The sequence below is a fragment of the Heterodontus francisci genome, chromosome 30 (genome assembly GCF_036365525.1).
Source record: "Heterodontus francisci isolate sHetFra1 chromosome 30, sHetFra1.hap1, whole genome shotgun sequence".
Classification (NCBI taxonomy): Eukaryota; Metazoa; Chordata; class Chondrichthyes; order Heterodontiformes; family Heterodontidae; genus Heterodontus; species Heterodontus francisci.
Genome location: NC_090400.1, coordinates 57,345,986 through 57,368,304, shown reverse-complemented (window position 1 = coordinate 57,368,304; position 22,319 = coordinate 57,345,986). Strand labels below are relative to the sequence as shown.

Here is a 22,319-nt window from a genome sequence, read left to right as displayed (position 1 = left end):
GCATGAATCATGGTTTCAGCAGTGGATGAGCCAAGGCAGGCATGTAGAGGGGGGATGTTATACAGGTGGACTTACGCAGTCTTTACAATGGTGAGAGTATGGTGACAGAAGCTCATCTCGCGTAAAATACAGGATGCCAAGATTGTAAACAGTCTGGTTCAGCCTGAAATAATAGCATGGGAGGGGGTTGGAATCAGTAACGAGTAAATAGAGTTTGTGACAGGAGCCAGATGTAATGGCATTGATTTTCTTGATGTTTAGCTGAAGGAAAATGCGGCCCATCCAGATTTGGATGTCTGACAAACAGGCTGACAACACAAAGGAGTCAAGGAAAGCGGAGGAGAGGTAGAGCTGTGTGTTGTCAGCATACATGTGCAACCTGACAACATGTCTTTGGATGATGTTGCCAAGGGGCAGCACATAGATCAGAACTAGAAGAGGATCAAAGATAGATCGTGGAGGCCTCCAGAGGTAATGGTTTCAGGATATAGAAGGAGTGTTTGCCTCTGAGTTAGTAGGTCATAGGTTCAAGTCCCATTCCAAGGTTCTTTTTATCACATTGATCTGTCAAGCCGAGGTCCTATGCTCCTTTCAGGTAGATGTAAAGAGTGCCATACCACTATTTCAGAAAGAGAATTAAATTCTTCCAACATTCTGGCCAATATTCACCCCTCAACCACTCCCACCAAAATAGATTAATTGACTGCTCTGTTTGCCTACAAAATAACACTTCAAAAGTAATTAATTGGCTGTGATGTGCTTTGGGAGATTCCTGAGCACATGACAGATGCTATTTAAATGCAGGTCTTTTCTCTCTTGATGTGAGAAGCAGGAGCTTGGTTTATAAAATGCAATGCTCCTGTGTGTTTGTTTTCTCTGGCTGAGATTGCACAGGAAGGCCTCCTGTGTTTCTAATGTTAGTGCTGAGGTGCGCATTAGTCTCTAACAAAATGTACATTTCTCAGTTAAAAAAAAAGGGCGAAACTATACAGAAGGTGGCTGAGTTTTAATCCTTCCATGAACTAGTGAAGATACAAGCCTCTCTGTTTGAAGGTTAATTTCTCCTCAGCCTGGTACCTGGCATACTCCAGGCCTCTGCTTATCACTCAGGATGTAAGAGAGAGAATAAGAGAGGTCATGGTTTCGCTATTGTAGATGAATCCTGGCCTCAAACCAGTGTGCAAACATTCCATGGTGCCTTGTGTTCGTGCTCTAAAACGTTGAGATAGATGAGAGCTTGCTACCAAGTCATAATTTGGTTTGGATCAATAAAGCTCAAATCTGTTTGGTGATTGGATTCAGATCAGTAGGAGTGAATGTGATTGGTGATTTGATTCAGATTAGGAGGAGTGAATGTGATTGGTGATTTGCTTTGGATCAATAGAAGTGAATGTGATTGGTGATTTGGTGTGGATCAATAGGAGTGAATGTGATTGGTGATTTAGTTTGGATCAATAGAAGTGAATGTGATTGGTGATTTGTTTTGGATCAATAGAAGTGAATGTGATTGGTGATTTGGTTTGGATCTGTAGGGTGAATGTGATTGGTGATTTGGTTTGGATCAGTAGGAGTGAATGTGAGAGGTGATTTGGTTTGGATCAGTAGGGTGAATGTGATTGGTGATTTGGTTTGGATCAGTAGGAGTGAATGTGATTGGTGATTTGGTTTGGATCAGTAGGGTGAATGTGATTGGTGATTTGGTTTGGATCAGTAGGGTGAATGTGATTGGTGATTTGGTTTGAATCAGTAGGAGTGAATGTGATTGGTGATTTGGTTTGGATCAGTAGGGTGAATGTGATTGGTGATTTGGTTTGAATCAGTAGGGTGAATATGATTGGTGATTTGGTTTGAATCAGTAGGAGTGAATGTGATTGGTGATTTGGTTTGGATCAGTAGGGTGAATGTGATTGGTGATTTGGTTTGGATCAGTAGGGTGAATGTGATTGGTGATTTGGTTTGATTCAGTAGGAGTGAATGTGATTGGTGATTTGGTTTGGATCAGTAGGGTGAATGTGATTGGTGATTTGGTTTGGATCAGTAGGGTGAATGTGATTGGTGATTTGGTTTGAATCAGTAGGAGTGAATGTGATTGGTGATTTGGTTTGGATCAGTAGGGTGAATGTGATTGGTGATTTGGTTTGAATCAGTAGGGTGAATATGATTGGTGATTTGATTTGGATCAGTAGGGTGAATGTGATTGGTGATTTGGTTTGAATCAGTAGGAGTGAATGTGATTGGTGATTTGGTTTGGATCAGTAGGGTGAATGTGATTGGTGATTTGGTTTGAATCAGTAGGGTGAATATGATTGGTGATTTGATTTGGATCAGTAGGGTGAATATGATTTGTGATTTGATTTGGATCAGTAGGGTGAATCTGATTTGTGATTTGGTTTGGATCAGTAGGGTGAATGTGATTGGTGATTTGATTTGGATCAGTCGGGTGACTATGATTGGTGATTTGATTTGGATAAATAGGGTGAATGTGATTGGTGATTTGGTTTGAATCAGTAGGGTGAATGTGATTGGTGATTTGGTTTGGATCAGTAGGGTGAATGTGATTGGTGATTTGGTTTGGATCAGTAGGGTGAATGTGATTGGTGATTTGGTTTGGATCAGTAGGGTGAATGTGATTGGTGATTTGGTTTGGATCAGTAGGGTGAATGTGATTGGTGATTTGGTTTGGATCAGTAGGGTGAATGTGATTGGTGATTTGGTTTGGATCAGTAGGGTGAATGTGATTGGTGATTTGGTTTGGATCAGTAGGGTGAATGTGATTGGTGATTTGGTTTGGATCAGTAGGGTGAATGTGATTGGTGATTAAATTTCATCGGCACTTGTCCGCCTATTCCACCAACCTGTCTACATCCTTTTGAAGTTCTGCACTATCCTCCTCACTGTTCACAATTGGTATCAAACAGAAGTCATTGTGATTAGCAATTTGTATCGGTAAGCGATAAATTTGATCCTGATCAAGAAATTTCATTCAGCTCAGTAGATAATGAGTGTGATTAGCAAATGGATACAGGTGAATAGGAATGTGGTTAGTGATAGTTGATCGGTTTGGATCAATAGGAAGTGAATATGGTTAGTGATAGTTGTTCGATTTGGATCAGTAGGAAGTGAACTACTATTTGATTTATAATAGGAAGTGATAGTCACTGTTTGGAAAGAGCAGTATATGAACCCTGAGCTTGTGACACAGAGGGGCCTCTAATACTGGTTCTTGCTTTCCTCACGCACCATAGCTTTGATGTCTGCTGGCAGCTGGTGCACATGCTCAGTCAGATGTACAGTGGTTTAACAAGGACAGATTGAGAGGCTTTGACCCGCAAATGTAACCAAATGGCCATATTTCTTCATTTAACATAATTAATTACCTTAGCATTTGCATTGGTTTATGAAAAAACAAACCTTTTTCTGTAGATTACAGTAATAATTATGATGGGAAACTGCAGCTTAATCTTTTATAGAATGTAACGAAAGATAGGTTTTCTTCAAAAAGTTAACATGAAAACCTTTAGTTAGCTCTCAGGGTTCCTTGAATAGTGTGCAAAATAGCAGTGAGTTCAAAACTACATTCGAAAACAATTGGGGAGTTTCTTTCATTTTTAAGAAACTATTTTTAAGCTAACTTTCGCGTAAGTGGATATGAAATAACTGTACAAAAGAGAACGGGAACCCAACCACAAGTAGTTCTATTTGTTTTCCATTTCCTAATTTTTCAGAATGAGGTAAATGAGTTCAGTTAAGAGCAATTCACAGAGAATGGCCCATTTGCCTTGATGTATGTTTGAGTTTTTTTTTACATATTCTGGGCTCAGTTTCAGCTCTGCCAATGGCCTAGTTGGTAAATGTTTTGATGGATCCACTACTGAGCTGTACAAACCAGGTGGGTCCCACAGTTCATCCCATCTGTGTGCAGTTAGTTAATCTCAGCTGGGATAGCAGTTGGAGCACGTGAATACTCCTGGACTAAGAAGAAAGTCAGGCAGGGTTGTCATGCCTATTTGCTGCTCATTGATCCCTGTTGGTTGGTGGAGGATAGGAGACGTTGGTGGAGGATAGGATTGACACTGACACTGAGTGTCACTGACAATAGGATACGCAGACATTGGTGGAGAATAGGATTGGACTCAGTTACTATGTACCCTATGGTAGAATAGTCTGCTGCTACACACTGTCATACCTTACACCTGAATAGCCACTTGGATGAAGTATTGGAGGGTAGCTGGCACCTTTGGAACAGTACTCCAGTAGGAGTCAACACTGCCAGGATCGAGAAAGTGGGTGTGGTTGAAGAAGGTCATTAACATCTCAATTGGTGAGTTTTATCATTAAAATGAAATAAGCATGTAGTAACAGCTGGTGTCAGTGACATAGTTGTGTCATCACATTACTGATGGGGTTGCAGAATTCTCTTCTGTCTGTAAGCCAAACAGAAAATGCTGGAAATAATCAGCAGGTCAGGCAGCATCTGTGGAGTGAGAATCAGAGTTAATGTTTCAGGTCAATGACCCTTTGGAGAACCGAAAGAAGTTAGAGATTTAACAGTTTATAAGTTAGTACAGACTTCGAACAGCCAATTAATTACTTTTGAAGTGTAGTCACTGTTGTAATTGCATAGAATATACAGATCAGAAGCAGCCCATTTAGCCCAACTAGTCTGTGCTGATAATGTAGGAGATGCAAAAACCAATTTGCGCACAGCAAGATCCATCAAACTGCAATGTGACAATGACGAGATAATCTGTTTGAGTGTTATTGTTGGGGATAAATATGGTCCAGATCACTGTGAAGACCTCCACTGCTCTTCTTCGAATAGTGCCATGGGGTCTTTTAGGTCCACCTGAGAGGGCAGATATACATCTCATCTGAAAGGCAGAGTGTCATAGCGCAAAACGGTTCCACAAGCATTTTCCATTTTTGGGCGCAAGGTGTAGCTACTTTCAAGTATCGTTAAATTCAAACTGAATCAAGATGAAATATCTTGAGCGAGCACAGTTTCACAGTTGAAGTCAAAGATCAACAGGATAAGAACAGATATGGCTCTTCAATTTCATCCTTCCATAGATACTACAGTCTCCTATCCTCCCATCCAAACATGTAATTGGATGGTGAGTGATTCCAGATATTTGCCTACCGTAAGGAACATTTCAGCTATTGATGTTTTTGCATGAAGCACCATCCTGTCTTAAACCAACAACAAAAAAGATCATTTATGAGAGGGATAGAACTCTAGCATTGTACTTGTAATAAACGGACCATTGGAATGTGGAAGAACTTTCAGCCCTATGAAATGCCATTGATTGAATCTGGCCAATTCTGAGCTTTATATTTACATTTCATTGCCAGAGATAGTATGCAGTAGTGGGACAGCACAGCACAGCACAACGAAATGGCAGCCCAGCAATGGCCAACCTATTGAATATGACATCCATGCAGGTATTTTTCTACATCATTGTAGTAATTCCTTTGCTCATTAATCTATTGCTGAACCTTTTAAACATATTTTAATAGTGTACGTGGAGTGACGCACAATTATTCAAAAGTACTTCTTTTGTCTCCTCTCCCGAATCCCGACCTAGCTATCTAGCCACTGTGATAAAGTTTCTCTTTTAAAATGTTTGCTCATAAGTAGCCTATTTGGGCAGGTAGTCACTGAATATCATCTATGTTGTCCTCTATCAAAAAGTCAAAGGGCTTCTTCAGAGAATTATAGAATGATACAGCACAGAAGCAGGCCATTTGGCCCATCATGTCAAAGAGCTATCCAATTAGTCTCACTCCCCTGCTCTTTCCATAGTGCCCTGCAGATTTTCTCCTTTAAATATTTATTCAATTCCCTTTTGGAAGTCACTATTGAATCTGCTTCCATCACCCTTTCAGGCAGCGCATTCCCGATCATAGCAATTCGCTGTGTAAAAAAAGTTTTCCTCATTCTTCCTAACAAAATGAATCACTTTACACTTCTGCATATTACATTTCATCTGCCCCATGTCCACCCATTTCACCAATCTGTCTCTCTTCCTGAAGTCTTTTCCTGTTTATTACAGTTCTAAATTTCGTATCCTCTGCCAATTTTGAAATTATGCAGTTCCCCGACCACCAACGTCAGGCTGACTGGCCTGTAGTTGCCTGGATTATCTCGTTACCCTTTTTTGAACAAGGGGTTAGCATTTGCAATCCCCTAGTCCTCTGGCACCTCCCTATATCTAAGGAGGATTGGCAGATTGTGGGCAGAGCTTCTACAATTTCCAGCCTTACTTCCCTCAGCAGTCTCGAATGCACCTCATCTGGACCAGGTGACTTTTCTACCTTGAGTGCTACCAACCTTTTAAGTACCTTCTCTTTATCTATTTTTATCCTATCCAATTTCTCTACTCCTTTACTGACATTAGCAACATCCACCTATTTAGTTCGAATTGCATAAGTATTCCAATTTTATCAGGAACAAACAAACATGACATAGAGTAAGTCCTTCAGTCCCTTCTCAAGTCAGTGATATACTGGAGCCCTTTTAAGTTCATCAATGAGAGACCTGTAAATTGAAGATGATGTGAGGGCATACATTGTATTGCTGCTGAACATGTCTAGTTACTACAGAGTCGCAATCACAAAGCTAACGGAATACTGACCAGAGTGCAAGCCAAGTTGCATTGCCCTCTGGCCAGATTGCACCTGGAGTATCACATCCAGTTTCAATTACCAAGACACAAGAGTGACATTGAAGCCCTGAAACTCGTGTAGAGAAGAGTTACAAGGCTGATGCCTAGCTTCAAAGGTCTAAGCTATAAGGAAAGATTGGAGAAATGTGGCATTATCACCCTTAAAAGGTGGACTTAAGAGGTGTTATTATACAAATATTTAATGAAATAATAGACAACATGGATAAGGTGAAACAAAGCACTGTGGCAGTAGCAAAAGAAGGCACAGGTCAAACCAAAGAACAACAAATTTGGGATTGATATCAAAAGGTTCTTCACATAAACAGTGGTTAACATGTGGAATGATTGCCCTGGTAGGATAGGGAAGGTGAAAATCCAATCAAAGAAACAGTTTAAGCAGAGTTATAGCTACAGGGCTGTGCAAAGAGAGTTGGGATTTGGATTAGTCTGGGATTGGTCCAGCAAAAAACTGACAATCAGTGGACTGAGACACCTTCTGCTGTGCCTTAACTGGCTTCATGATATGTTTTGAGGACTGTAAGCCTTATCTGCATGGATGAGATTAGATGGACCGAATGGTCTTCCTCATCCAAATCTGTCTTGTGATCTTAGCATTTTAAATATGTCCCTGTTTACATTTTGATGTAGGTTTACCACTTGTAGTACTACCTTCCTCTTATCCATCTTTTTTCTTTCTAGCCATGGAGTCATCCTTTTCCATTTTCGGCTTTTTTGTTTAATATTAATGCACCGATAAAACCCTCTGTATTGTTTCTAAAAGACTGGTAAATACCATAAACATCTCAAAGGGTTAACCCTTGCTGGATGGCGTTCTACATTATGTTGGATGGTTGGGAGGTGTGCTTCAGGCCTAGAAACTGATTATAAAACATATGTGTTGCGGTTGAGAGATCAAGGGAGGATGTTGATAAATGTCATAGCAAAGGTTGGCAGCATGAGAGGGGAGTGCCCCACATCCCAGTCTCTCTGACTCATTGATCAAGGTTGCTTTCAGTTCATTAACTTTCTGCTAAGCCTCACACTCAGTGTGAGCTGAGTTCAATTTTCAGGCCTATCAGTGCAATCTGGTTGCATTCCCACACACTTTTACTGCTTTGCTATCTTTGAACATTTCATGCGCAAATATTGTACCATTTAACCCTTTCACTGGTCTAGTTTGAGACAACTCAAGTTTATTCTTTGATGAATATGTATTCAGCCAGACCAGCTACCATTAATGCCAGTATATTGACTATCTCCCTCTCTCCCAAAAGACCAGGAGAGCTGAGATCAGCCTACAGGCTTGACTGATATTCACATTTCACATTGCACACAGGGTGAGTTTTGCCAATCTCAACTGGGCAAAGAGAGAATTCTGCCTAGTTGGTGCTCTGACACTCAGATCAGGTTCATCTCTTTGTAGCTGCTAAGGATGTGTAGGAGTGTAGGACCCTGTGTCCAGTTTTGAATGAAGCATTCTGCTTTTTCAGTGGGTATCTAAGAGTGTCATGTAAAACTGGTCCCTAAATTTCTTTTTTTTTAAATAGAATCTACAGTACAGAAAACAGGCCATTCGGTCCAACTGGTCGATTCCGGTGAATTTATGCTCCACCCTGGATCCTCCTCCCACCCTACTTCATCTAATCCTATCAGCATTCCCCTTTATTCCTTTCTCCCTTAAATGCATCTAGTGTGAAGTGATTCATTTTGGTAGAAAGAATGAGGAGAGGCAATATAAATTAAAGGGTACAATTCTAAAGGGGGTGCAGGAGCAGAGAGATCTTAGGGTATATGTGCACAAATCATTGAAGATTGCAGGGCAGGTTGAGAAAGCGGTTAGTAAAGCATATGGGATCCTGGGCTTTATAAATAGGGGCATATAGTACAAAAACAAGGAAGTTACGACAAACCTGTACAAAACACTGGTTTTGCCTCAATTGGAGTATTGTGTCTAGTTCTAGGCACCACACTCATGGAAGGATGTTAAGGCATTAGAGAGGCTGCAGAAAAGATTCACAAGAATGGTTCCAGGGATGAGGAACTTCAGTTACGTGGATAGGTTGGAGAAGCTGGGTCTGTTCTCCTTGGAGAAGAGAAGATTAAGAGGAGATTTGATAGAGGTGTTCAAAATCATGAGGGGTCTGGACAGAATAGATGGAGAGAAACTGTTCCCATTGGCAGAAGAATCCAGAACCAGAGGACACTGATTTAAGGTGATTGGCAAAAGAAGCAACAACAACATGGAGAAAAACCTTTTTTACGCAGCGAGTGGTTAGGATCTGGAGTGCAATGCCTGAGAGTGTGGTGGAGGCAGATTTAATCGAGGTCTTCGAAGGAGAACTGGATAATTGTCTGAAGAGAAAAAATTTGTCAGCCTACAGGGAAAAGGCAGGGATGTGGATCTAAGTGAGTTGCTCTTGCAGCGAGCCAGCATGGACACGATGGGCCAGATGACTTCCTTCTGTGCTGTAACCATTCTATGATCTATGTTAGTCACCTCACCTACTCTCTCTAGTAGCAAGTTCCACATTCTAACCTAAAATAAAAACAAGAAATGCTGGTCTGGCAGCATCTGTGGAGAGAGAAGCAGAGTTAACGTTTCAGGTCAGTGACCCTTCTTCAGAACTGGCAAATATTAGAAATGTGAAAGGTTATAAGCAAGTAAAGCGGGGGTGGGGCAAGAGATAACAAAGAAGAAAGTGTAGATAGGACAAGGTCACAGAATAGATGACCAGAAGGTCATGGAGCAAAGGCAAACAATATGTTAATAGTGTGTTGAAAGACAAAGCATTAGTACAGATAGAGTGTTAACGGACTGAAAATTGAACAGCCGCAAGTACAAACATGAAAAAAAAACAGTGGGTAAGCAAACTGAACAAACTAAGGTGAAATAAAATAAAATAAACCCAAAAATAAATAAAGAAAAAAGAAAAAATAACTAAAAATACAAGTAAAATGGGGGACCGTCATGCTCTGAAATTATTGAACTCAGTGTTCAATGCCCCCCATTTTACTTTTATTTCTAGTTATTTTTTATTTATTTATGGGGGTTTTTTGTGTTTATTTTATTTTATCTTAGTTTGTTCAATTTGCTTACCCACTGTTTTTTTTCATGTTTGTACTTGCACTGTTCAATTTTCAGTCCGTTAACACCCTATCTGTACTAATGCTTTGTCTTTCAACACACTATTAGCATATTGTTTGCCTTTGCTCCATGACCTTCTGGTCAGCTATTCTGTGACCTTGTCCTATCTACACCTTCTCCTTTGTTATCTCTTGCCCTACCCCCGCTTTACTTGCTTATAACCTTTAACATTTCTAATATTTGCCAGTTCTGAAGAAGGGTCACTGACCTGAAACGTTAACTCTGCTTCTCTCTCCACAGATGCTGCCAGACCTGCTGAGTATTTCCAGCATTTCTTGTTTTTATTTCAGATTTCCAGCATCCGCAGTATTCTGCTTTTATTCCACATTCTAACCGCTGTCTGGGTAACCCTACAAGTGGGAACGTCTTCCCTAATTATTTTTTTCCACTTGCTTCCATGTCTTATGATGTAATGATTAAGTCTTTCCAAGAATTTTTATCAACTTAAAGCAAACAGAACTCGGAACTTGTTCCTACCCACCCCAACAAAACCACAACCTCATTCTAACCCTTATTGGATTTTGGACTTGGGACTTCATGGTAACCTTAGCTTCATTCCCACCCTACTGAGTGGAGCCAGTGAAAGGAGAAATCTGGAACAATGGGATCAGTAGTGATGGAGGAAAGTTCATGAAAATATATACCTCATATCTGCATTTTCCTATCCAGAACTAGGTCAAAGGGGAGGAGCGATGGGAGACAATTCCTGAAGTTACTATGTCCCTAAACCCTTTCACCTCTGTACCTCTCTCCGCCTTGGTCAATATTCATCCCTCAACCAACATCACTAAGAAAAAGATTATCTGGTTATTGCTATTTGGGGAAGCTTGCTGTGTGCAAATTGTGCCATTGTGTGCCATTAAATTGGCTTTTCTCTTGAGCTTGTGCATTCTTTTCGGTACAAAAATAAGAGAACAAGGATTTGCCTATGGTCAGAAAAAGAGCTGAAATGGTCCTCGACCCACCCCTAGAGCAGTCAGGAGGATATCTGCAGTATCTCATCCTTCACTGAGTACACAGATTTCTGGCATTATTTGTAGTAGTTGAGAATATCTTCATAATATAATCTTACTCCTCTTTATTGCCTTCTCATTTCTTGTTTAGTCTCTTCTTCCTAATTCATCAAGACTGGAGATCAAATCTGGTGCAGACTTAGCAAAGAACTGGCACAGGTGTGATGAATCAAAGAACTTGCATTTATATATCACCTTTCACACCTCAAGATGTCTCAAAGCCCTTTGAAGTGTAGCCACTATTGTAATATATGAAATGTAACAGTCAATTTGCACACAGCAAGGTCTTGTATTTTTTTTCATAAACTTTTCCTAGCAGAAAGTATTAACTTCTTTCTGGGGCACAGTATCATGGGTGTTGTCTATCTCACCCATGTAGCCATTCTTCACACAGGAGCCTAGGCAGTGTGTATCAACTGTCTGGGGAACATAACAACTGAGCCCTATACTGTCCTCGCCATCATGCACACAGGTCAGGGGAGATGGTGACGTTGTGGTAATATCACTGGACTGGTAATCTAGAGGCCCAGGCTAATGCCCTGGGGACATGGGTTCAAATCCCACTATGACAGCTGGTGGAATTTGAGTTCAATTACTTAATAAAAATCTGGAATTGAAAACTAGTCTCTGTGATGGTGCCATGAAACTATCATTGATTGTCGTGAAAAAAAGCCCTGATTCACTAATGTCCTTTAGGGAAGGAAATCTGCCATCCTTACCTGGTCTGGCCTACATGTGACTCCAGACACACAGCAATGTGGTTGACTTTTAACGTCCCTCCGAAATGGCCTAAGCTACTCAGCTCAAAGGCAATTAGGAATGGACAACAAATGCTGGCCTGCCAGCGATGCCACATCCCATGAAAGAATAACAACAAATCACTGGATAGCGATCAGGAGCACAATAACCCTGGCTGATTTTGTCATTCTGAAGGACGACCATCACCCCCTCAGTTGACATCAGCTATTTCACCAAGATTGGAAGTCAGGACTTTAGCAAAGAACTGGCACATATGCGATGAAAGAAAGAACTTGGATTTTGAAGTATTGTGGAACTGCAGCCACTGCAATTGTAATGTAGGGAATGTGGCAGCAAAATTTGCACACAGCAAGATTCTGCAAAGAGATATGAGATAAATGACCAGATGATCTATTTTTAGTGATGCTGGTTGAGGGACAAATGTTGACCAGGCCCTGGGGAAAACTCCCCTGCACTTCTTCAAATAGTGCGACTGTTACGTGAACCTGAGATAGGCATCGGTTTAAAGTCTTATCTGAAAGATGGCACCTCTGACAATGCAACAGTCAGTCCCTCAGTACAGTACTGGAGTGTCAGCCTAGATTATGTGCTCAAGGCTGTGACTCAGATAGGCCTGCTGCCTTCAAGCTGGGAAGGGCTGCGTGGGCTCTTTCTTTGCCCTACGGTTCTTCAGTGAAACCTCCTGGTCTGTGTGATTGAGCTGCTCACTCTCTCACCCAGCTGAGCCACACATAACAACCAGAAGAAGTCTTGCGTCACGACATTTGTCACTGTAAGAGGGATGGAATTGTAAAACAGGAGAAAGTGGATTTAATTTTTTTCTCGATCAAAAATCAGGCATTATCTTACAAAAACAAGACAATGGTGTTATTTCCCCACGTCATCTCTGAGCACAGTCCTCTGTTTTAGATTGTGTCGACAGCTTAAGCACTGGTTTGCCTGGGTGGCTGTGTTTTGGTTTTCTTGATTTTAAATTACAACATTTCAGAAACTGTGGTATTTGATGAATGAAGTGGATATCCTTCAATTAGAGTTTTAACAAAGTGAATAAATAGATCCCTGTAGTTAGCAAACAAAAGAAACATTCAGAGATAACTTTCAGAGGTTTAACACCAATTTGTGAGCATCTGTGCCAGCCCTGGCTGGAAAGACAGTTAACGATGTATGGCTTTGGAAAATTGTGTATAATTACATGTCTGTGACCTAAACCTTACTGAGGCAAATTGACAATCTGTGAGCCTGATATCCCCAGCAGCGTTTCTCAACACTCTGTGTTTCTATTTTTAATTGTTTTATTGTGATGGAGATATGAGATGTTCGTTCCGGGGAATGGAACATTTTCCACTTAAGCATCAGGCAGTCTCAGGTCAGGTGTGACGCAGAAGCTTTCTCCACTCTGTCCAGCAATGTTTCTCAGTCCTCAAAGAAGAAAAGTGCCCCTGATTGCACCAATGTGACAATTTTCTGTTTCCCACACCAGCCAACATGTGGCCTCTCAATGAAATTGTCATTTAATGCCAAATTTAGGGCAGTTTTATGCTGTGGACGATGTCCACTGGGAACTGACTGAGACTGGTACCTTGGCCAGTTCTTTTGCCTGCATATAATAACCCAGATAGTTTCTGTACAGCTATATTATGTTGTTTACAGTAGCAAATGGGTGTCTTTTTCTCAAAAGCCAGTCTTGTGGAGTGAACTGCATTTGTTTTGCTTTTAACGAGGATTGACTGTAGCATGTAACCAGGTTTCTGTGCCCACCCTATGTTCTGGGGAATGACATGTGGCAGAGAGAAAGGGAAAAGTAGCAGCATGCAGTTTCTGCTTTGTGACCTCAGGATAAACCAACTTTGTTTATGTAATTTTGATGCGAAAATGTGACATTCCTTAGTTACAGGACACCCAGTTCTAGCTAAGTATGGTGCAGAAGTGTCGAAAGAACTATTTTATTTATGCTTCACATTCCTGATAAATATTTTAGAAAAGATCCTCTGTGGATTAACTGAATCATTTTAAACACTTGGAAGAGAGACTGTTGACCCAGAGCACCTACATTCTCCACCTAGGAACAGCAAATGGCATCTTAGTCCCATGTGACAGATGTACCCTTTGTGTGTCTGAAATCAACAGCAGAGCTGTTGAATACGATAGCTCTAATAACAATTTGCACAGCCCTGGTGTCAGATATTCTAAAATCTAAACATCCAGTTGGTTGTTCAGGAATAGCCTACCAAAACTCAGTATCTCGGCGCACACTTAAAGCTTGGCTAGCAAAAACGTCCACAGCATGAGTCACAATGCCTTAGACAAGACTAGTGGGAGTTACGTTTGGAGAAATATTATACTGGGTGGACAGGGAAAAATTTCAGTATTGGGTAACAGGTTTCTGTAAGCTTTTTCATAAGCCATGATTCTTAGTTCTGTCTATTCCAAGATGGCGAAGCATTGGGCTGGATTTTGTGTAGGAAGCGGGGCTCTTGGCGCAGCCACTCAGTGTTTTTCAGTTAAAGATTCACAAGCTGGGATCCCTGGCCCTTTAAAGATGGGGATCCCGCCTCCATGAGCTGCCGGCCAATCAGAGGGCCAATAGCTCAGCAGTATCGGCAGCGTCACCGGGAGCGGTGGCCGCTGCTGGCACTGCAGAGGCCTCGGACCCAGGCCAGGTGATGGAATCCCAGACAAGAGGTAGGTGAGGCGGGGTAAACAAAGCCAGTCCGGAAGGTCCCAGCAAGGGACCATGAAGTCCAGGGAGAGCGGATGGTTCCGGGGGTAAATTTTTTCCTAGTGGGGGTCCTCTGTGGGCCACAAATTGCAACCATTCTCATGGCCCCTTAGTAACTATTCCCATGGTGACTTAGCAACCACCCATCCCATGGGCCTTAGAAAGCATACCAAGGCCCTTAGCAACCATTCCCAAGGTTTTTGACAACCAACCCATCATGCTTAACAACCATACCAAGTCTCTCAGCAACTCTCACATCCCATGGCCCTTAACAACTGGTCCCTTGGCCTTTAGCAACCATCTGGATCAGGCTCGAAGGACTTAATGGCTTACTCTTGCTCCTACGTCCTATGTTCCTATACTCCCCCGCCAAGCCCGCAGGGAGGCTGCCTCGTGTTGCAAGGCATCCTCCCCACGCGGCGAAAGCCACCACCCTCCCCCACTGCTGGTAAGATCCCAGTGGCAGCAGGACCAGGCCCTTAATTGGCCATTAATAGGCCACTTAAAGACCCCAATCAGCACCTGGAGGGAAAGCCGTCGTCGGCCTATCCCGCCCCCAGGATGATCACTTGGCGACAGGGAGGCAACAGGCCCTCCACTCCAACACCCTCCCTGCCACATGTTGCAATATTCCATGCGCCTCCCCCGTCTCACGGGGCCCATAAAATCCTGGCCATTGAGTTGAAAGCCAGCAGTTCTCTACAAGGCAGAAGAGAAAAACAGTCAAGCTGCTCACACAATTCTTGTTCTATGCTGATGGAGCAGTGACAGAGGCTGATTAGCTCCTCTCCTCCTTGACTGCGGAATGATGTGTTGAAAAAAAGATTCCTGAAATGGAGAAAGAAAAATAAACAAAAAGCAGGAGTTAGAAAAATTTCTTAACCATATAGACTCTTAGAGTGGCAGCAGTAGCTCAGTGGGTATCTCTCTTACCTCTAAGTTAGAGGGTTGCAAATTCAATTCCTGCTCCAGAGACTTGGGCACAAATATCTAGGTTGACGCTCCGGTGCAGGACTGATGGAGTGCTGCACTGTCGAAGGTGCGGTGTTTTGGATGGGATATCACACCGAAGCCCCATCTGCTCTTCTCAGGTGGATGTAAAAGATCCCATGACACTATTTAGAAGAAGACCAGGGGAGTTCTCCCTGATGTCCTGGCCAATATTTGTCCCTCAATTAACATCACTGAAAAAAAATTATCTGATCATTGCCACATTGCTGTTAGTGTGAACTTGCTGTGTGCAAATTGGCTGCCATGTTTCCTACGTTACAAGAGTGACAACAGTTCGAAAGTATTCATTGACTGTAAAGTGCTTTGGTATGTCATGAAGTTGTGAAAGGCATTGAACGTAAGTCTTCCTTTTAGTTAAAAAAGCTAATTTTGTTCTCTTTTGTCCAAAATACCCATGTTAATGTCTCCTCATTACAGCATCTAACTGTTTCTTGCAAGGCTGCAATGCCCTGGCCTAAACCTCCTTTCCTGCTAACTCAGCTTGGTTGGCACAAGTCTTTCAATAAACTGTCTGGGCCTTTCTCTCAGCAGGCCATCCCAACTGAACCTGAGTGTAGGTTCCTCGCTCCATTTTGTTACTTCTGACCACAAGAAGTTGGTAGACCATATCTCCAACTTGTTCCAGGTTCAGTAAGACACCAGTTGTCCTGTCAGAAAACTGTCTACCTTTCTGTTAGCAAGAGTCTTGACAGACACCCATACTGGGTTCAAATGGCTAATATTAATAGGTGTGGATGTTTGCTGCAAGCCTTAGGTGAGATAATGAATTAACTATAGTCCCTGGCCGTGTAAGTACATCTTCACTGCCTGATTCATTCACATATATCCTTTTTGTCTCATTAACTGCAGCACATGGCTGTAAGGAAATTTGTAAACCCATGTGAATCCACTTTAATTTAAAACATATATCTTAAATGTAACGAGTGTCCAAATTCTTTCTGTGGAAAAAATATTCAAGAACCCTGAATCATGACAATAACACAGTAAGAATTGCTTTGGTCAATTGTAATTATGTGCTTGGATCAGTTAGGCATTTATCTGTCGCATATTAACTTAAGGGGAGTTTAATAGAGAAGTTCAAAATCATGAATGGTTTTGACAGAGTAAACAAGGACAAACTGTTTCCACTGACAGAACATTGTTTGGTAACCAGAGGTCACTGATTTAAGGTAAGAAAGAACCAGAAGGGAGATGAGGTGAAATGTTTTTACACAGTGTTCATGTTCATGTGAGTTGAAGTTGGGCAAGTGGATGAAGTAACAGTGGGTGACCATTTTGGAGATAGTGACCATAATACAGTTAGTTTTAGCATAATCATGGAAAAGGACAAAGATAAAACAGGAGCAAAGGTTATAAATTGGGGGAAGGCAAATTTTACGAAACTGGGAGGTGACCTGGTGGAGGTTGACTGAATACAGCTACTTGAAGGAAAATCAGTGGCAAACCAGTGGGAGGCATCAAGAGCAAGATACTACAGGCACAGTGTAGGCATGTTCCCACAAAGATAAAGGGTGGTACTGCCAAATCTAGAGCTCTCTGGTTATCTAGAAGTTACAGGGTAAGTTAAAGCAAAAAAAGAAAGCTTTTGATCATAAATATCTTAATACTTTAAAAAGCCTAGAGGAGTATAGAAAGTGCAGGGTGAAGTAAAAAAGGAAATTAGAAAGCAAAGCGAGGACATAAAAAATTATTGGCATGTAAAATCAAGGAAAACCCGAAGATGTTTTATCAGTACATTAAGAGTAAGAGGATAACTACGGAAAAGGTAGGTTCTATCAGAGATGTACAGGGGAACTTATACGTGCATGCAGAAGATGTGGGCAGGGTTCTTAATGAGTTTTTTGTCTCTGTCTTCACAGAGGAGAGGGCTGAAGCAGACATTGTGGTTAAAGAGGAGGAGTGTGAAATGTTAGATAAGCAAAACGAGAGAGGAAGTGCTTGAGGATCTGACATCCCTGAAAGTGGATAAATCGCCAGGTCCGGATGTTTTGCATCCCAGGCTGTTAAAGGAAGCCAGGGAAGAAATAGCAGAAATGCTGAGGATCATCTTCAAATCCTTACTAGATACAGGCAAGGTACCAGATGATTGGAGGTCTGCGAATATTGCACCATTGTTTAAAAAGGGTGCAAGGGATAAGCCAGGTAATTATAGGTCAGTCAGTCTGACCTCGGTGGTGGGTAAATTGTCAGAATCTATTTTGAGGGACATGATAAACTGCCACTTAGAAACGCACGGATTAATCAGGGATAATCAGCATGGATTTGTTAAGGGAAGGTCATGTCTTACTAACTTGATTGAGTTTTTTGAGAAAGTAACAAGGAGGGTTGATGAGGGTAGTGCAGTGGATGTGGTTTAAATGGATTTTAGTAAGGCATTTGACAAGGTCCCACATGGCAGACTGGTCAGTAAAATGAAAGCCCATGGGATACAGGGGAATGTGGCAGGTTGGATCCAGAATTGACTCAGTGACAGGAAACAAAGGGTAGTAGTCGACAGATGTTTTTGTGAATGGAAAGCGGTTTCCAGTGGTGTTCCACAGGGCTCAGTGTTGGGTCCCTTGCTGTTTGTGGTATATATTAATGATTTGGACTTAAATGTGGGAGGCATGATTGGGAAATTTGCTGATGACACAAAAATTGGCCGTGTAATTAATAGTGAGGAGGAGAGTCATGGACTCCAAAATGATATCAGTGGTTTGGTTGGGTGGGCGGAAAAGTGGCAAATGGAATTCAATCCGGAGAAGTGTGAGGTAATGCATTTGGGGAGGGCAAATAAAGCAAGGGAATATATAATAAACAGGAGGATATTGAGAGGTGTAGAAGAAGTGAGAGACCTTGGAGCGTATGGCCACAGGTCCCTGAAGGTGGCAGGACAGGCAGATAGAGTGGTGAAGAAGGCATATGGAATGCTTTTCTTTATTGGCCGAGGTATAGAGTACAAAAGCAGGGATGTGATGCTGGAGCTGTATAGAGCGCTGGTTATGCCACAGCTGGAGAATTGCATGCAATTCTGGTCACCACTTTACAGGAAGGACATAATTGCTCTGGAGAGAGTGCAGAGGAGATTTACAAGAATATTGCCAGGGCTTGAGGGTTGCAGCTACGAGGAAAGATTGGGGTTGTTTTTCCTGAAATTGAGGAGGCTGAGGGGTGACTTGATTGAGGTGTACAAAATTATGAGGGGGCCTAGATAGAGTAGACAGTAAGGACCTGTTTCCCCTGACAGGGAGGTCGGTTACCAGGGTACACAGATTTAAGGTGATTGGTAGAGGGATTAGAGGGGACATGAGGAGAAACTTTTTCACCCAGAGGGTGGTGGGTGTCTGGAATTCACTGCCAGGATCGGTGGTGGAGGCAGAAACTCTCAATTCTTTTAAAAGGTACCTGGACATGCACCTAAGGTACTGTAACCTGCGGGGCTCTGGACCAGATACTGGAAGGTGAGATTAGTTTGGGTGGATAGCTTATTTGGCTGGCGTGGACATGATGGGCTGAATGGCCTCCTTCTGTGCTGTATTTTGTTCTATGTTCTATATTATGATCTGGAATGCACTGCCTGCAAGGATGGAGGAAGAAGATTCAATAGTAATTTCAAAAGGGAATTGGATAAATACTTGAAGGGGAACAATTAGGAGAGTGGGACAAATTAGCTAGCTCTTGCAAAGAACTGGCACAGACCTGATGAGCTGAATGGCCTCCTTCTGTGAATCTATGTCCAGCTTTTCCACAGTGATTAGTGAGCTGTAGCTATTCCTGTTATGTGCCAATCTGCTTCTAAGGGATCTTTTTATTTCCGCCCAAGCCACAATGCAACTCCATATTTAATACTCATTTATTTATTGAGCTGTATTAAAAGAGAGCAAATCTAAGCCTTGTCCGAAGTGTTGAAGAGTCAGACAAATTTACAAAGATGGTTGTACTCAGTGCATCACTGTATGGTTAAACTTGAATTAGATCTAAAAAAAACACACATACTGGGTAACAGAAAAACTACACGCAAAGCTCTTGGCACAACATCAGGAAAAAGGATTTGCTGCAAGCTGACAGATTAAAAAGGTATGAGATTGGATAAGTGATTACTTGTGAGAATGTTTTCCAGTTATTGAGGACACTGATCTGCATAGTTTGATGTTTGAGCTGATCTCTGGTGCAGGTGTTCATTGACCCCTGCAGATTTCAGATGGGGAAAGCAAAAGGCAGGTGCATTTATATAGCTCTCATCATCAAAATGTCTGAAAACATTTTATGCGGTGAATTAGATTTTGTTATTGTATAGATAGTCACAGTCACCATTCTGTACCAGCAAAATCTCAGCTTTTTGATGGTCGAGGCAAGAATGTTGGGCAGGACAGCAGAAGAAACTCACTAAGTGCCATGGGACCTTAATGTGTACCTGAACTAAGCTTGATCTCAATTTAATGCCTTGGGAAAGAGCATCAGAACATCTGTTAGAAGGGAGTCCAGCTGTTATCTGGATTTATGGTGAGGTAGCATGATCGATTGAGATGGCTTGGCCATGTGAGCCGCATGGAAGATGGCAGGATCCCCAAAGACACATTGTACAGCGAGCTCGCCACTGGTATCAGACCCACCGGCCGTCCATGTCTCCGTTATAAAGACGTCTGCAAACGCGACATGAAATCGTGTGACATTGATCACAAGTCGTGGGAGTCAGTTGCCAGCATTCGCCAGAGCTGGCGGGCAGCCATAAAGACAGGGCTAAATTGTGGCGAGTCGAAGAGACTTAGTAGTTGGCAGGAAAAAAGACAGAGGCGCAAGGGGAGAGCCAACTGTGCAACAGCCCCAACAAACAAATTTCTCTGCAGCACCTGTGGAAGAGCCTGTCACTCCAGAATTGGCCTTTATAGCCACTCCAGGCGCTGCTTCACAAACCACTGACCACCTCCAGGCGCGTATCCATTGTCTCTCGAGATAAGGAGGCCCAAAAGAAGCATGATCGATGTGAAGGATTTTACAATCTCAGCCATTGCCACGTCAGTGATATTTATATACAGAGAGGAGATTATCCACAGATTGTTCCATCTCTTTGTTTAGAGGGTACAAACCCCCAACTTATCACCCCTCTCTCATGCTACAATAGTGATCACTTCAAATCTATGCCCCCTTGTCACTGACCTCTCTGCTAAGGTAAATAGGCCCTTCACCTCCACTCTATCCAGGCCCCTCAACATTTCATACATTTCAATCAGATCTCCCCTCAGCCTTCTCTGTTCCAAGGAGAACAACCCCAACCTATCCAATCTTTCCTTGTTGCTGCATTTTTCCATTCCTGGCAACATCTTAGTAAATCTCCTCTGTATCCTCTCTAGTGCAATTACATCCTTTCTGTAATGAGGTGACCAGAACTGCACACAGTGCTCAAGTTGTGGCCTAACCAATGATTTATACAGTTCCAGCATAACCTCCCTGCTCTTATATTCTATACCTTGACTAATAAAGGAAAGGATTCCATATGCCTTCTTAACCACCTTATCGACCTGTCCAGCTACCTTCAGGGATCTGTAGACATTCATATGGAAGGAGTTTACTTGCGTACTAAGCCAGACAGCAAGCTCTACAATCTATCAAGACTAAAAGTGAAGACAAAAACACATCGCATCCTGATAGAGAACTCCTCTACGCTGATGATGCTGCGCTAGTCACTCACATGGAAACTCAGCTACAAAGACTCATGGACTGTCTGTCCCATGCCTGGAACTTGTTTTCCTTGACCATAAGCATCAAGAAAACCGTGGTCATCGGACATAGTGTTGCATCTCCGCCCCTGATCACACTTATAAGACTCCACTGGAAGTGGTTAGCAAATTCTGCTACCTTGGGTCCACGGTGACAGACAATCTGTCCCTTGATGCAGAGTTCGATACACGCATACGGAAAGCAGCTACCACTTTTGGCCGACTCGTGAAATGCACATGGGATAACACCAAGCTGACACTTAGGACCAAGCTGATGGTTTATAAGGCCTGTGTTCTCAGCACCTTGCTGTATGGCTGTGAAACATGGGTGATTTACAGCTACCAGGAAAAGAAGTTTAATAATCTCCATTTTCACTATCTGCAGCGCATTATGGGTATATCCTGGCAGGACAAAATTACAAATGTGGCAGTCCGCTCAAAGGCAGAGCTCCCGAGTGTGTCAAACAGAGACGGCTGTTCGGTGGATCGGACATGTCTACAGGATGGAAGATGGTTAGTTGGGGGAACTTGCATTACACATTACATCTTCTGTCAAGCACCTCTTTAAGTGACTGAGGATAATATTTTCTTCTGCTCCTATTTTAAACTCACTTCCAGCTCTTCATTAAAAATACCAAACAGAGCAAAACATACCCTGAAAAGGCTGTAGAGAGCACCTGAAGTCATTCCAAAAGGCCTGCATGAAAGCATGAAAGGCAGATAACAACTAGGGCAAGTAGCAGACCTCCCCCTACCCCGCCCCCCCCCCCCCTCACCCCCCGCCGCCTCTGCAATAAGTATAGTCCAATAATATTTTGTTATTCAGTAGGTTTAAATATGTAGCCTATCTGACCAACAGTCTCCACCCAAATTGCTTCTTGCCTGTTCTCATTCAGATTGACATTATGTTTACTGTGTATTTCTTACATTTTCTGTCCTCGCCTTGTGTATTTTCACCAGGGGTCAATGAATATCAATCAGGAAAGGAAATCTTGACCAATTCTCTCCTTCCTAACTCAGGAGTGCTGAGGCTAATTATACCGTCGCTTTCAGTGGTACCTGACTGAGATCAGTTAACTCAGCACAGACTTGGGGATTGAATCTTGGACCTTTCTGATTCAGCTACTTCCTGGACAAAATTAGAGTTTTTCACCTATAGTTAACATTATAAGTTGCAATTCTTTCCGCTGCTAATGTATTATTTATTCTTAAGGTAACTCTGTCTACAGGTTAGACAGCTTTCACAGTGGAATTTGTTGGTTCAAGAAGGTGACGTTGATGAATTTAAGGGGAGGCTTGTGGCATGTGTGA

General features: G+C 42.3%; 1 protein-coding gene across 9 annotated transcripts in view; it reads left to right on the top strand.

The window, feature by feature from the left end:
- bcas3 (BCAS3 microtubule associated cell migration factor) overlaps nucleotides 1–22,319 on the top strand; it is a 999,028-nt gene that overhangs the window by 713,656 nt on the left and 263,053 nt on the right. For 6 of the 9 annotated variants that reach the window (XR_010968797.1, XM_068010741.1, XM_068010743.1 and 3 more), the window contains one exon: nucleotides 5,353–5,442. The exons of the other annotated variants lie outside the window; for them this stretch is intronic. Coding sequence is in view for 5 of the 6 variants with exons in the window: in XM_068010741.1 (XP_067866842.1) it covers nucleotides 5,353–5,442 (90 nt within the window). In the remaining variant the exon portion in view is untranslated. The remainder of the gene's footprint in view (nucleotides 1–5,352; nucleotides 5,443–22,319) is intronic. 9 annotated transcript variants of the gene reach the window in all.